This window comes from Carcharhinus amblyrhynchos, chromosome 30 (genome assembly GCF_965287045.1).
Source record: "Carcharhinus amblyrhynchos chromosome 30, sCarAmb.v2.hapA, whole genome shotgun sequence".
In the NCBI taxonomy this organism is placed as follows: domain Eukaryota; kingdom Metazoa; phylum Chordata; class Chondrichthyes; order Carcharhiniformes; family Carcharhinidae; genus Carcharhinus; species Carcharhinus amblyrhynchos.
In genome coordinates, this window is record NC_137353.1 from 8,871,429 (window position 1) to 8,886,689 (window position 15,261).

At 45.4% G+C, this 15,261-nt stretch overlaps 1 protein-coding gene and 1 pseudogene across 1 annotated transcript in view; one reads left to right on the forward strand and one right to left on the reverse strand.

Moving 5' to 3' along the window:
- The window catches only part of plekhn1 (pleckstrin homology domain containing, family N member 1), a 51,318-nt gene that overhangs the window by 5,785 nt on the left and 30,272 nt on the right, over positions 1-15,261 (forward strand). The window contains exons 3-6 of the mRNA XM_080215077.1: positions 5,081-5,227; positions 6,085-6,165; positions 7,777-7,864; positions 12,643-12,782. Of these exons, the coding sequence (XP_080071203.1) occupies positions 5,081-5,227; positions 6,085-6,165; positions 7,777-7,864; positions 12,643-12,782 (456 nt within the window). The remainder of the gene's footprint in view (positions 1-5,080; positions 5,228-6,084; positions 6,166-7,776; positions 7,865-12,642; positions 12,783-15,261) is intronic.
- On the reverse strand, positions 2,948-3,112 carry LOC145360342 (U2 spliceosomal RNA; annotated as a pseudogene).

A 15,261-nucleotide genomic window follows, 5' to 3' on the forward strand; every position in this document is an offset into this window, starting at 1 on the left:
AGCAGTGTGATAATTCTGAAATAGTTCAGCTTCAGTGATGTTGTTTGCCCGTCACACCGGGGCGAACTCACTTCCCCTCTTTAGAATAGTATCAAGGGGCCTTGTTCGCAAGGAGGCACCTCTCCCAGCTCAGCATGCCTTCAAGTACAGCAGTGAAAAGTTAGCCTGTGCGTACACCTAACTGAAGTGACACTTGAACCCCACAAACCTCTGTCCCAGAGCTAAGTTTGCTACCCACTGAGCCAAGTGACTCCCACTGTAGCCATCCATACTATCTGTCAGTGTGATGCAATGTGATCCTTTAAGATTTGACTGATAGACTGCAGAGGTGTGCTTGTGCTACAGGTGGTTATTGTATCCCATTGCCTCTCTGCTAGTTTAGACCAAGTTCTCAATCATCCTGCCTCGGGGATGTACTGACAGGCCCCAGCCACATCAAAGACACGAGATATAAAGGCAATTAATATTGAGGGATATTGCAAGACGTCCTTATTCTTGTGTAACTGCTGGCAGTCAGGTTTGCTATTAACAACTTGGAGAGATTTAGGAAGAGGATGTGTGTAAGGAAGTAAAATACATTTTAAAAATAAATATGCACTAGAATCTTGCCCCATGTTGCCAAGCACCAATGGCTGGCTGTGTATAACCTTAAAGAGAAATGACAAGTTATGACATTTCAGGTACGCATATGGAACAGTACAGGACAGGAACAGGCCCTTTGGCCCACAATATTGTGTCAAACATGATGCTAAATTAAACTAATCCTCTGCCTGCCCATGGTCTCTATCCCTCTATTCCTTGCATATTCATGACCTTATCAAAACACTCCAATCTGCCACCACCCACTATCCCAGCAGCAAATTCCAGGTGCCTATCATTCTCTGTAATAAAAAAAACTTCCTCACATCTTTCATTTGATTTATTATCATCGCATGTATTAGTGTACTGTAAAAAGTATTGCTTTTTTTTTGCACGCCAAACAGACAACGCACACTGATCGAGAAGGAAAGGAGAGGGTGCAGAACGTAACGTTACAGTCATAGCTAGGGTATAAAGAAAGATCAACTTAGTGCGGGGTAGGTCCATTCAAAAGTCTGATGTCAGCAGGGAAGAAGCTGCTGTTGAGTCAGTTGTACGTGACCTCAGACTTTAAAGATTATTTATTAGTCACAAGTCGGCTTACATTCACATGGCAATGAAGTTACTGTGAAAATCCCCTTTTGTATTTTTTTGCGTCTTTTTCCTGATGGAAGAAGGCGGAAGAGAGAATGTCCAGAGTGCGTGGAGTCCTCAATTATGCTGGCTGCTAATCTAAGGCAGCAGGAAGTGTAGACAGAGTCTATGGATGGGAGGCTGGTTTGAGTGATGGATTGGGCCACATTCATGCACAGCCCCTACTGTTAGAATGCAGTTGTTGGGCCATTTGTCCTATTGCTGTGTGTGGGATCTTGCTGTGCACATGTTAGCTGACACATTTCCTCTCTTACAACACTTCAAGAAGCACCCAGCTGGAAAGAGCCGCGGGGAATGCTGAGATTGCGAAAGACGGTGTAGCAATACAAGTCTCAACTCTACTTTCATTCAAACTTCCAGCAATTGTAGTGCGTTGTTTTAACTCCAACAGTGCGTGGCCCAGGCCTCTGGAGCTTGTGGCCAAAGGTCCGTGTGGGAGAGGAAGTCAGCTCCGTTTTTGTGAAAACTCTCCGGACGCACACTTGGCTTCGGCAATGGTTCAGCTCACCCAGAACCCATTGCAGCAGGAAATACACCTGGGTGGCGCCCGATGGGTTTAGAACCAAACAGTTTTGTCGAACACCCTTTGTATTGTTCCTAAACGTTCCTACCACACCAGCACCAGCTCAGTTGGGCGGCACAGTGGTTAGCACTGCTGCCTCACAGCATGAGGGATCAGGTTCGATTCCTGGCTTGGGTCACTGTCCATGTGGGTCTCCCTGTGTCTGTGTGGGTTTCCTCTGGGTGCTCTGGTTTCCTCCCACAGTCCAAACATGGTGCTGGTTAGGTGCATTGACCATGTTAAATTCTCCCTCTGAGTGCCCAAACAGACACCTGAGTGTGGCAAGTAGGGGATTTTCACAGTAACTTTATTGCAATATTAATGTAAGTCTACTTTTGACAATAATAAACTCAATTTAATAGATTGCTAATGTTTCACACTCATCTCTCTATTTCTGGAAGTCAGAATCTCCACTAATAATAAGTGAACAATATTTTTTTGGTAACTAAATGTTTAAGGTTTATTAGTGAACAATTTTTTTTGATAACTAAATGTTTAAGGTTTATTAGTGTCCAAGTAGGCTTACATTAACACTGCAATGGAGCTACTGTGAAAATCCCCTCTGTGCCACACTCTGGCGCCTGTTCGGGTATGCTGAAAGACAATTTAGCACAGCCAATGCACCTAACCAGCATGTCTTTTGGACTGTGGGAGAAAACCGGAGCACCCGGAGGAAACCCACGCAGACATGGGGAGAACGTGCAAACTCGGCACAGGCAGTGACCCAAACCGGGAATTGAACCCGGGTACGTGGTGCTGCGAGACAGCAGTGCTAACCACTGTGTGTTGCGTGCCTCTTCTACCTTGAACAGTGCAGTTTGAGAAATGTCTTTAGCAGTTTTTGTTAAGTAATTGGGCTCTGTTGTATCAATGTCAAATCCTTTAGGCTGCTTGAATGGAATTCCTGCATCTTTTTTTTAAACTGAGATGCTAATCCTTTTATTCTGGTTTAAGATAACAAACAAACCAGTTTGGCACATCACACTAATGTGTGAGTTACTAATTTTTTTTTGCTCTTATTCTAATTCAATCAAATGAAATCCAATTGAGATTCTCAACAAGTTGAGACATTCCCAATCCAAGCTGACAAGACAAGAGTTCTCACCTCCTGTCTTGGACTTGATCAACATAATGCAAGCTGATTGGATAGACATTGCATCTCCTGCAAGGTTTGATCTCATTTGCATCTTAGCCAAAAGGTCTAGATGCCGCTTTTAAAAATTGCTTCAAATGAAGCTAAAATGTAATCTAATGACTTCAACCAAGCACAGCATGTCGATACTACACTTGATCTTAGCCAAAAGGCTGAGAAGTTACCAATATTGTATAGCATGACTTAAACCAAAAAACAGGCCGTAAGTCTAAGGGAGGGTGGCACAGTGGCTAGCATTGCTGCTTCACAGCGCCAGGGACCCGGGCTCGATTCCCAGCTTGGTTCACTGTCTGTACGGAGTCTGCACGTCCTTCCCATGTCTGCGTGGTTTCCTCCGGGTGCCCCAGTTTCCCGTCACAGTCTAAAAGACATGCAGGTTAGGTGGATTGGCCGTGCTAAATTGTCCTCAAGTGTCCCTAGATGTGTAGGTTGAGGGGAATTAGCTGGGCAAGTGTGTGGATTACGGGGATAGGGCCTGTGTAAGATACTCTGTCGGACAGTCAGTGCGGACTGGATGGGCTGAATGGTCTCCTTCTGCGCTGTTGGGATTATATGATTCTGTGAACAAATGCTGCAGTTTTTGATTCATCAAGGGCAGTTCACAGTGTGGGAGATACAGGTGATAGGTGGTGAGCTCTGTCTGTGGGCCTTGTGTGGGGTGGTGGAGGGGGTGTTGGACTCCACCAGGGTGAGGGGCAGGGGAGGGGAGTGAATTGGTGGTCAGATGGGGCTGTGGTAAGGAGAGACGAAGAGATCAAGGTCTGGTGGGAAATCAAAAAGGGTGGGGTGAGGGTTGGAGACCAGGGAGAATTGAGACGATGGATGGGGGAGAGAGATTTGGGGGGGCCAGTGGAAGACTGGAAAGGATGTGGTTGGGGGTGAGAGTGCCTAAAAGGTGAGGGGGGTGCAGTCACCTCGGCTGGGAAGGAAGCGAATTGCTCCAATCACAAAGGGTTTGGGGACAGGGGTGTGGTTTCCAAGGAAACTTGAGGGGAAGCACTCCACCTCCTCCTGGTCCACAAGCTATGCTGGAATTTACCTTCTGGGACCAGCAGTCTTCACTTCCCTTTAGCTGCCAGGTTTCCAGGAACTCAGAAAACATGGATTAAACCTAAAATGCAGGAACTACATGAGGCCTGTAGCCTCATTAGAATATTTAAATGTGTCGCACTCATAGAACATTACAGCGCAGTACAGGCCCTTCAGCCTTTGATGTTGCGCCGACCAGTGGAACCAATCTAATGACCCTCTAACCTGAACTATTCCAATGTTATCCATATGCCTATCCACTGACCATTTGAATGCCCTTAAAGTTGGCGAGTCCACAACTGCTGCAGGCAGGGCATTCCACGACCTTACTTCCTTCTGAGTAAAGAACCTACCTCTGACATCCGTCCTATAATTACCACCCCTTAATTTAAAGCTACGTCCCCTTGTGTTAGCCATCACCATCCGAGGTAAAAGGCTCTCACTGTCCACCCTATCCAATCCTTTGATCATCTTGTGTGCCTCAATCAGGTCACCTCGTAACCTTCTTCTCTCCAATGAAAATAACCTCAAGTCCCTCAGCCTTTCCTCGTAGGACTTTCCCACCGTACCAGGCAACATCCTGGTAAACCTGCTCTGCACCCTTTCCAATGCCTCCACATCTTTCTTATAACGCGGCGACCAGAACTGTACACAATACTCCAAGTGCGGCCGCACCAGAGTTTTGTACTGTTGTAACATGACCTCACGGCTCCGAAATTCAATCCCTCTCCCAATAAAAGCTAACACACCGTACGCCTTCTTAACAACCTTATCAACCTGGGTGCCAACTTTCAGGGAGCTATGCACATGTACCCCGAGACCTCTTTGCTCGTCAACACTACTAAGAGTCCTTCCATTAGCTCTATATTCTGTACTCCTGTTATTCTTACCAAAGTGAATCACCTCACACTCCCATGTAACTCAGTTAAAACGGTCCGTGGAGAGGTTAGACACGGCTTGTGTTCAGTTTCAGTTTTTATTTTAAACATTTTAATATCCCACCCCCTCCCCCATAGTTGGGGGTTAAAATATTCCCTCAGTCTGTGATTGATTTCCATTGCCGTTGCATGATAAATCACAACACGTTTATCTATTTCAAATAGGAAGCAAAGCCAAATGACAAAGCGGAGATGGAAATGAGGTTACGCAATGACCCCATCATGGAATGGAATGAAAGCGGGTTGGATCTGGAAGACCTTGGGAAAATGATTCATTGCTCCAGGGTTAAAGTCTGCCGTCAACCCTACAAGGTAAGGAATTCAAGTTCAGACATGTATGTTACAGGACGAAGGGAGGATCTGGGACTAGGACTAGGGATACAAGATGAAGGAAGGATATAAGACTAAGGAAGGGTGGCACGGTGACACAGTAGTTAGCACTGCTGCCTCACAGTGCCAGGGCCCCAGATTCAGTTCTGGCCTTGGGTCTGTGTGGAGTTTGCATGTTCTCCCTGTGTCCGCGTGAGTTTCTTCTGATTGCTCCAGTTTCCCCCCACAGTCCAACGGTTAGGTTGATAGGCCATGCTAAATGATCCTTAGTGTTAGGGAGACTAGCAGGGTAAATGTGTGAGTTACAAGAATAGGGCCTGGGTGGGATTGTGGTCAGTACAGACTTGATGGGCCAATGGCCTCCTTCTGCGCTGTAGGGGTTCTATTAAATACTTGCATTGGAGATGGTAAGCAAACGGGCACTAAATTGGCTCCTTGGGTTTAATTTTAATTTTTTAACATGTTGTTATATTATTAATGTCACAAGTAGGCTTACAATAACACCGCAATGAAGTCACTCTGAAAATTCCCTGGTTGCCACACTCTGGTGCCGGTTCAGGTTTATTGAGGGAGAATTTAGCATGGCCAATGCACATAACCAAACCTTTGGACTGAGGTTTCTGTGCTTGTAAAATCCTGCCTGAGGCCAATGGAGGATTCCATTCTGTGAGCTGCACCCAGGCGTGGCAGTAAAATTCTGGCCCTTGTCTCAATTTCTGTTTAAAAAGGGAGAATCAAACAATAGTCAGTTGTGTGTATCAATATTTACTCACTGCTTAAAGTCTAATACAATCTTATCGGAGTCCTCCTAGTAAAGAAACCTGTGTCTCTTGTTGTAGGATATCAATGAGAGATGTTTGGCGTTATTCCAGAACCACCTCCTTATTCTCTCTGAGGATGTCTGTGGCTTCACTTATCAGGTAACTTGAACTTGAACTCATCAACCTGCATGGACCTGTACACAGCTTTGAAGAAGAGTCATGTGTTACAAAAAACATTGGGTGAAATTTTCCCATCCTGCCCGCCACAGGAATCGTAGCGGGCGGGACACGGATCATGCAAATGTCTGTTGACTTAGGGTGGGATTTTCCAGCACCGGGGCAAGAGCAGTCGGACAATCCTGCCCATTATCTCTCTCCACAGAGGCTGCCAGACCTGCTGAGTTTTTCCAGCACTTTCTTTTTGTTTGATCCCATCCTGTGAGCATTGAAGAATGTTTGCACAGGATTAGGAAATGAATAGTCAATTTCCCACTGGGTTTCAATTTCTGTGCATCCATTAGATTGAGTGAGTTGTCATTCCCAGAATTCAGAGAGGCAGGCGCCTCATTGTGACTCATTCAACTCATCCCAACGTCCAAAAAATATATGGAGCGACACAGTGGCAACCGCTGCTGCCTCACAACACTAGGGACCCAGATTCGATTCCAGCCTTGGGTGACTGTCCATCTGTGTGAAGTCTGCACGTTCTCCCCATGTCTATGTGGGTTTCCCCCAGGTACTTCAGTTTCCTCCCACACTCCAAAGATGTGCAGCTTAGGTGGATTGGCTGTGCTAAATTGCCCCTTAGTTTCCCAAGATGTGTAAGCCAGAGGGAGTAGCGATGGGGTAGGGTGGGATGATGGGCCTGGGTAAGATACTCTGTCAAAGAATTGATGGACCGAATGGCCTCCTTCTTTACTGTAGGCGTTCTAGGAAATGCCATTACCCCTCAGTTGCTCCCTCTTCCAAATGTTTATCCAGCCTCCTCTTGAATTTCCTGGTGTTAGAGCAAGAGGGAGAAGATCTCCCAGTTCAACACACTCAGTGCATACTGGCTGCTTATACCGAGGGACAGTTTGCCTTTTGGTCTGTTTATTCACTCTTTTGGATGGAGGTTAAAATCCAGAGTTCAAACAGTGTAACTTTCCAATATGTGCTCTGAAATGGACTTAAATCAACCCTTTCCCCTTCCCTCCCAAACCACCCAGTCCATCTTTGGGCAACTTTTGGAGTGGTAGGGTGGCACAGTGGCATGGCTGCTTCGCAGCGCCAGGGACCTAGATTCGATTCTGGCCTCAGGTGACTGTCTGTCTGTGTGGAGTTTGCACATTCTCCCCATGTCTGCGTGGGGTTTCCTCCGGGTGGTCCAATTTGCTCCCACAGTGCAGGTTGGGTGGATTGGCCATGGGAAATTGGCCCTTAGTATCAGGGGGATTAGCAGGGTAAATACGTGGGGTTACAGGGGTATGGCATATGGTATGGAAGTGCTGTCAGTGGAGGCTCAATAGGCCAAATAGCCTCTTTCTGCACTGTAAGGATTCTATTCTATTCTGAACGCAAGCCCTGATGTAATAGAATAGGCCGTGACATCTCCATGTGTGACTTAAATTAATAAATATGCAGAAATGAGTTTCAAGCAAGCACGCTAACCTTTTGTGCACTTATCGTGTTATTTCATGGTGGAAGAACCTTCAATTATGAATTAGGTGATTCACAAACACAGTAATACGCATTGCTTTGTAATCCTATCTTTCTCCTCTGTGTGTTCAGGGCATGCTCCCTTTATCAGGGATTATGGTAAATAGCATGGAGAATACGGACAAGAATTCAGAGCAGAACCACTCATTTCGAATCACAGGTATGTAGCAAACAGTTTAGGGACTAAGTGATCCGATTAAAATGTCATTTCTATTTAATTGCCTGTTACAACCAAAAATCCTTTAATATTGAAGGGTCATTCATTGACAATTAGCACAAGATCTATGTCCCAGGTTTCTGTTTAATGAGCAATTGGATTCTTTATCCGTGATGTTCTGAATTTTCGCTGTTTGAATTTCTGTTCACGGAGCATTTCTCTCCTTTCACCATTCTTCCCTCCACTTATCCATCTGCTATCTCATTTCTCCTCCCTTTTTCCTCTTCACCACATCTCCCTTCCCTCCCTCTCTCCATCTTTTCCCCCTCTCCCTCCCTACCTTCCCCCTCATCTCTCCTGTACTCAGCCATTCCCCCCTCTGCTCTTTGTCTTCTCTTTTCCTTTCCTATTCTCTCCTCATCTTCTCCCCTTTATCTTTCCCACTTTGATCTTTGTACTTTACTGAAAGGATACGGACTCTGTAAATGCATGTGATTATAGTTTAGGCGGATAGCATGATCACTACAGGCTTGGAGGGCTGAAGGCGCTATTCCTGTGCTGTACTTTTCTTTGTCCCAACCTCCTTTCCCGCCTCTTCATCCTCTCCCCCTTCTCTCCTACTCCGTTCAGTCTCTCACGCCAGTAAAGCAACAATGCACTGGATTCACAAACTGGTTAAAAACAACTGATTTTTTTAAAAATTCATTCATGGGGCATGGGTGTCGCTGGCTAGCCAGCATTTACTGCCAGTCCCTATTTGCCCTTCTTGAATTGTTGCAGTCCTTGTGCTGTGGGTTGACCCATTAGGGAAGGAATTCCAGGATTTTGACCCAGTGACTGTGAAGGAACGGCAATATATTTCCAAGTCAGGGTTGTGAGTGGCTTGGTGGGAAACTTGCAGGTGGTGGTGCTGCCCTTGTCCTTCTGGATGGAAGTGGTTGTGGGTTTGGAAAGTGCTGTCTAAAGATATTTGGTGAATTGTCGCAGTGCATCTTGTAGATAGTACACACTGCTGCTACTGAGCATTGGTGGTGGATGTGATGCCAATCAAGTGGGCTGCTTTGTCCTGGATGGTGTCAAGCTTCTTGAGTGTTGTTGGATGTGCACCCATCCCGGCAAGTGGAGAGTATTCCATCACACTCCTGACTTGTACCTTGGACAGGCTTTGGAGAGTCGGGAGGTGAGGTATTCCTAGCCTCTGACCTGCTCCGACAGTCCAGCATTGTACTAATTTCCTCCCTTTCTGTACAGAGGATGTTGTGAGACAGAAGCAAGCCTAATGATGGAGACATGGATAAACATACACCTATACAAACTGTACAATTATGACCTGTGTAGAGATTCTGAGATTGCTTGTCTCTACTGAGATAAGCATGTTTCTCTGACTGATGATCATGTTCCCTACAATGTATTGGTTGCAAGAACTGCTGGGGATTTTGAGGAATTTTGCTTTAAAATTGTACCTCATAGCCTTTTGGAAAGTATTGGCAGTAACTTCACTTTAATTGGACAAATGCAACAATTTTTAACCATAGTCCCAGATGACCATAGGCTGTTCTCCCCTAATGTGGGGGAGAGCTGACTGGTAGTGATCTAACCTGAGGATCACCTCACCTCAGGCGAGGGGTATGATTGAGAAGGAGGGGCCTTCATGGATAACCTCACCCGGTTACAGAAATTGAACCCATGCTGTTGGCATCGCTCTGATCACTAACCAGCCGTTCCGCCAACAAGACATTCATTAGTTGACATTTTCTTTTTTACAAAATCAATTTTTAATCCAATTCATTGACAAAATCTGTAAGTTTCTAAAACCTTAAATTAGGTTTATAAAAACTGCTCAATTTTAGCACAGAAAGTTTTGATTGGACCATGTGCTGGCTCACTGACCAAGAAGCCAACATCCATTTTTGTCCTGTGGGATTTTGGTGATCAAATTCCACAGTTTGCCATCAAAACTACAAATGTGAGGCCTTGGCTTTCATTGGTGATGTGAAGAGCATTAAAAAAATTGAGAAATGAAAAAGTCACATTTATTTTGAGGCTTAAAGTTTTTTGAGCTTCCAAGCTTCTGACATTGGTGATGTTAGTGACATTCCCAGTGGATGTTATCATAGAATTCCTGTAATGCAGAAGGAGGCCATTTGGCCCCTTGAGTCTGCATAACAATTCCACCCATGCCCTATCACCATAACACCACAAATTTGCCCTGCTAATCCCCCTGACACTAAATTGCCCATCAGCCTAACCCAGACATCTTTTGACTCTGGGAGGAAACTGGAGCACCCGGAGGAAACCCACCCAGACATGGGGAGAATGTGCAAACTCCATACAGACAGTGACCCAAGGCCAGAATCAGACTGAGCACTGCGAGGCAGCAGTGCTAATCACTATGCCACCAAGTCGCCCATTATAAGTTGGTTTCACTGCAAGGCACAGTGGTTAGCGCTGCTGCTTCACAGCTCTAGGGACCCGGGTTCGATTCCTGGCCTCGGGTCACTGTCTGTGCGGAACCTGCACGTTCTCCCCGTGTCTGCCTGGGTTTCCTCCATGTGCTCCGGTTTCCTCCCAGAGACTGAAAGACGTGCTGGTTAGGGTGCATTGGCCATGCTGAATTCTCCCGCAGTGTTACCCAAACAGACACCGGAGTGTGATGACTAGCGGATTTTCACTGTAACTTCATTGCAGTGTTAATGTAAGCATATTTGTGACACTAATAAATAAACTGTAATCAGTATCTCCGAGGTTAGTGACATTCCGGTTGGATATTATAAACTGTGAGCAGCTCTGACGTACGGTGAAGGAGTTATTTTGTTTAATGCAAAATTAATTTTAAAAACTGAGGCAATTAAATTGTCTTTTAGCAGCATCACTGCAAATTTCTCCAGCCAAACAGCCTGCCACAGTGGTGTAATATCCTTATCACAAATGATCGTATGCACAACGTGCGCTAACTGTGCCATATTGAGTAATTAAACAGAACTCATCGGTGAATGAACATTCCACATTTACATCAAAATCTTTGCTCTTTCAGTGAGTTTCTGTTGGTGTATTGATAGCACCAAATGAGATCAGAATATTTATATTAATTTCAGAGGCCAGGCAGAGATTTAATTGCGGATGTGCAAAGTGATGAGATTTCTAAATAGAATGGATGGGAAGGACTTGATTCCATTCGTAGAGAGCTCGATAATCAAGAGGCATAGATGAAAACAATTGGTTGAAGGATAAAAATCATTGAATTCCTACAGTGCAGAAAGCCATTTGGCCCATTGAGTCTGTACTGTCTCTCCACTAGATCATCCCACCCAGGCCCTATCCCTATAATCCAATATAGTTACCCCACTAATTCCACCTAACTACACATCTTTGGACACTAAGGGGCAATTTAGCATGGCGAAACCACCTAACTCGCACATCTTTGGACTGTGGGAGGATACTGGAGCACCCGAGAAAACCCATGCAGACATGGACAGAATGTTCATACAGCCACCCAAGGTCGGATCAGGTTTCTGACACTGAGGCAGCAATCCCTGTGACACCAGGCTGCCCTAGAGGGTGTTGATGAGGATTTTTTATGCTTAGAGGTTAGTGGGGGAATCTGCAACCAACTGCCTTAAAGAATGGTAGAGGCAGAAGCCCTCGTAACACCTAAAAGAACGCTACCAGACATACACTTGAGGTGCCGTGAACCACATGGCTACGGACCAAGGGCACAGAAGGAGGTCACTTGAGCCAAACGATGGGCCCAATGGGTAACTTTTGTCCCGTTAATCTTTCTATGTTTCCATGTCTTTAACATGGCTCCTGGGTGGGCACGTTAACTATAAAGGGCGTGACACTTGGAAGTGATCTGAGACTGGGATCCCAAGCTAGGGTTCAGGTGATGGTTGTAAACCACTTGAGCTTTGGCCTTCCTGTTGATTGAGCTGCTCGGTGAGATGTATGTTTTGTAATCTATCTTGCGATCCATTAACTGATAGATCGCATCCTTTTATCTGCTCAATAACTTACCAGCAAACTTGGCAGCAGATCAGTAATTAATTCTTCATCGGCTGCAGACACAAAGCAAAATATGGCGAGATTGCAAAACTTCAGCATATTCAAAGAAGATAATGTGATTATAAAGCGCTGTTATACAACAGGCATGGTCCTTGGAATAGTACCTCGAGGGCACAAAATCAGCAATAGAGGTTTATAGAATAGAAAGAGGCCATTTGGCCCGTTATGTCTGTGCCAGCTCTTTGCTGCAACAATCCAAAACTAATCCCATTGCCTTCCTCCCTCTATATAACTCTGTCTTCTCTGACTCAAATACTTATCCTTTCTTTCCCTTTAGAAGATGCCATAATCCCTGTCCCAATCATTCCCCGGGTCTAAATATTTTATATTCTGACAACTTCCCCGGTCTAGAAATTAGCTTTATTCCTTGGGAATCCTGTGCTATACTGATTGTTATGTCACCCTCTCAATGCCTGTGGGCGAGGAAGTATTCATAAGATATAGGAGCAGAATTAGGCCATTTGGCCCATCGAGTCTGCTCTGCCATTTGATCATGGCTGATCAGGAGGAGAGAAGCGGAGAAGTTTAGGGAGGGAATTTCGGAGCTCGGTGCCTAGATAACGAAATGTGTGGCTGCTAATGGTTGAGCAGTGGAAATTGGGAATGTGCAAGAAGCCAGAATTAGCGATGTGCCATATTTTTGGAGAACCTCACGGTTACGGAGCTTACGGAGATTTACGATTGACGTGCATTTAAACATTGGCTTCCTCTGTCCGCAGGTCCGCTGTTGCATCCATTCACAATTTACTGCTCCACTGAGGAGGAGATGAGGGAGTGGCTTTTTCATCTCAACAAGCAAAGACAAGTGAACAGCAAGATTGTTGGCTCACCTCAAGCACAGGCCTGCAGAGCGCGCAGTGTAAGTTTACTTTCGGCTGTCTTTTGACATATGTGTGAGCTGTATTTACTTCTGAGCGTGAGGCAGGGAGAAAACACGGATTGTGAGTCAAAGGGAGAAGGAGCCGCAATAGATCTATCTTCTTCCAGCGCTGATTGTTATCTTGTTGCTCCCTGCTATCACAACAGAAGCCGAGATGAGTCTCTCCTCTTCGCTGAGCTATAGATGGAGATGACAAAGGCTGATCTCTGTACCTTTCCCAAGAATGTTTGCAGGAGCTTAGGGAAACAGGCAGTCTAAATCATTTCAATGTTTTTACAGAATCTCTCCAGTGCAGAAAGAGGCCATTCAGCCCTCTTGCTCTCTCACTCAACCATGAGCTGAAAGTTGAGAAAGGTTTGAATAGAGGGTAGGCATTGCGACTTTGGTCGCAGACTTTGACAGTGAAGTTCAAATACGTTTTTTTTAAGTTCATTTATTAGTGTCACAAGTAGGCTTACATTAACACTGCAACGAAGTTACTGTGAAAATCCCAGAGTCACCACACTCCGGCACCTGTTCAGGTACACTAAGGGAGAATTTAGCATGGCCAGTGCACCTGACCAGCGCGTCTTTTGGGCTGTGGGAGGAAACCAGAGCAGATACGGGGGAGAACGTGCAGACTCCGCACAGACAGTGACCCGAGCCGGGGATTGAACCCAGGTCCTTGGAGATGTAAGGCAGCAGTGCTACTCACTGTGCTGCCCCATACGAGGAGCAGCATGGCGCTGTCCCATTTGGAAACCTAGTTAGGAATAAGTGCCTGTGCTAGGCGATGGCCTAGTAGTATTATTGCTAGACTATTAATTCAGAATCTGAGCCTAATGTTCCGGGGAACAGGTTCGAATCCCGCTCCAGCAGATGATAGAAATTGAATTCAATTAAAAAATTCTGGAATTAAGAATCTACTGATGACCATGAAACCATTGTCGATTGTCAGGAAAATCCCATCTAGTTCGCTACTGTCCTTTTTTAGGGAAGGAAATCCTCCATCCTTACCTGGTCTGGCCTACATGTGACTCTGGAGTCACAGCAATATGGTTGACTCTCAGCTGCCCTCTGAAATGGCCTAACAAGCCAAGGGCAACTAGGGATGGGCAATGCTAGCCCAGCCAGCGACACCCACGAGTGAATAAAAAGATCAAGATCCCATTCTGAATTCAGCTGCACTGATCGAACCTAAACAGGGCTTTAGAAATGGACCGGTTTTTCATGTGCTGGTGTGTGCAGAAGGGTCAGGTGGAAGATACACTTCGCCCTGAGGCAAGGCATCAAAGTTGGGAAATCCGAGCAGTTCCAGACCTATGGCTTCCTTTTGAGAAAGGAATGTTCCATCCGGACACAGTGACCTTACCTCTGTGTTACTGCAGAGCCCTGAAGCATAAGTGCCGAGTTTTTGCAGCTAACATTCCATCGCTTATCCTGGTTAAATGACTAGTTAGCTATTTGAGAAGGGCGAAAAGTGCTTTGTTGGAGATGCGTCACCATCAGATGATCTATCATTGTCGCTATTGAACTTGGGAATCTTGGAATTGCGAAGAGGATTTTAATCAAAGTGCAGATTCTGATTAAAAATTCACGCTTTGCCATCACTGCATCCGAAACAACAAGCTTGCTGGAACTCATCAATAATAACGGAAAGTGCTGGGAAATAAACCAGCGAGTCTGGCAGCATCCATGGAGAGTGAAGCAGCAGTTTATGGTTTGAGTTCGTATGACCCATCTACCGAGCTCTGAATACAGACTCGAAATGTTAACTCTGTTTCTCTCTCCACAGCTGCTGCCAGATCTGTTGCGTTTCTCCAAAATTTTCTATTTTTCATTTCAGATTTCCCGTATCCGCAGTATTTTGGTTTTATTCTGGAATGCATCAGAATGACTTTATAGCTTTTCAATAGGCTACACGTCTTTTTCTCAATATTATATATGGCAAAAGAAAATAAAAGTATTGCTTTTAATAAAACATTTGCCAAATAATTAACCATCGTGGCACAGTGGTTAGCACTGCTGTCTCACAGCGCCATGGATCTGGGTTCGACTCCAGCCTCGGGTCACTGTCTATGTGGACTCTGTGTGTTCTCCCTGTGTCTGCATGGGTTTCCTCCAGGTGCGCAGGTTTCCTCCCACAGTCCAAAGATGTGCAGGTTAGGTGGATTGGCCGTGGCAAGTTGCCCCTTAGTGATAGCGGGGTAAATATGTGGGGCTGCGGGGATTGGGCCCGCTAAAGATGCTTTTGTCGGAGAGTCAGTGCTGATCTGATGGGCCGAATGGCCTCCTTCTGCACTGTAGGGATTCTGTGATTCCTTTTTTTAGGCTCTGAAAGCTATCGAAGCAATAAAGGATACAGGTGAAAATAAATAAATGTAATTGAAAGTAAATGTAATTGTAAACTTAAAAATAGCACCTTCTCACAATTCTGTGGGGGAATTGCATAGCAAGATCCCACAAATGGCGATGGTGG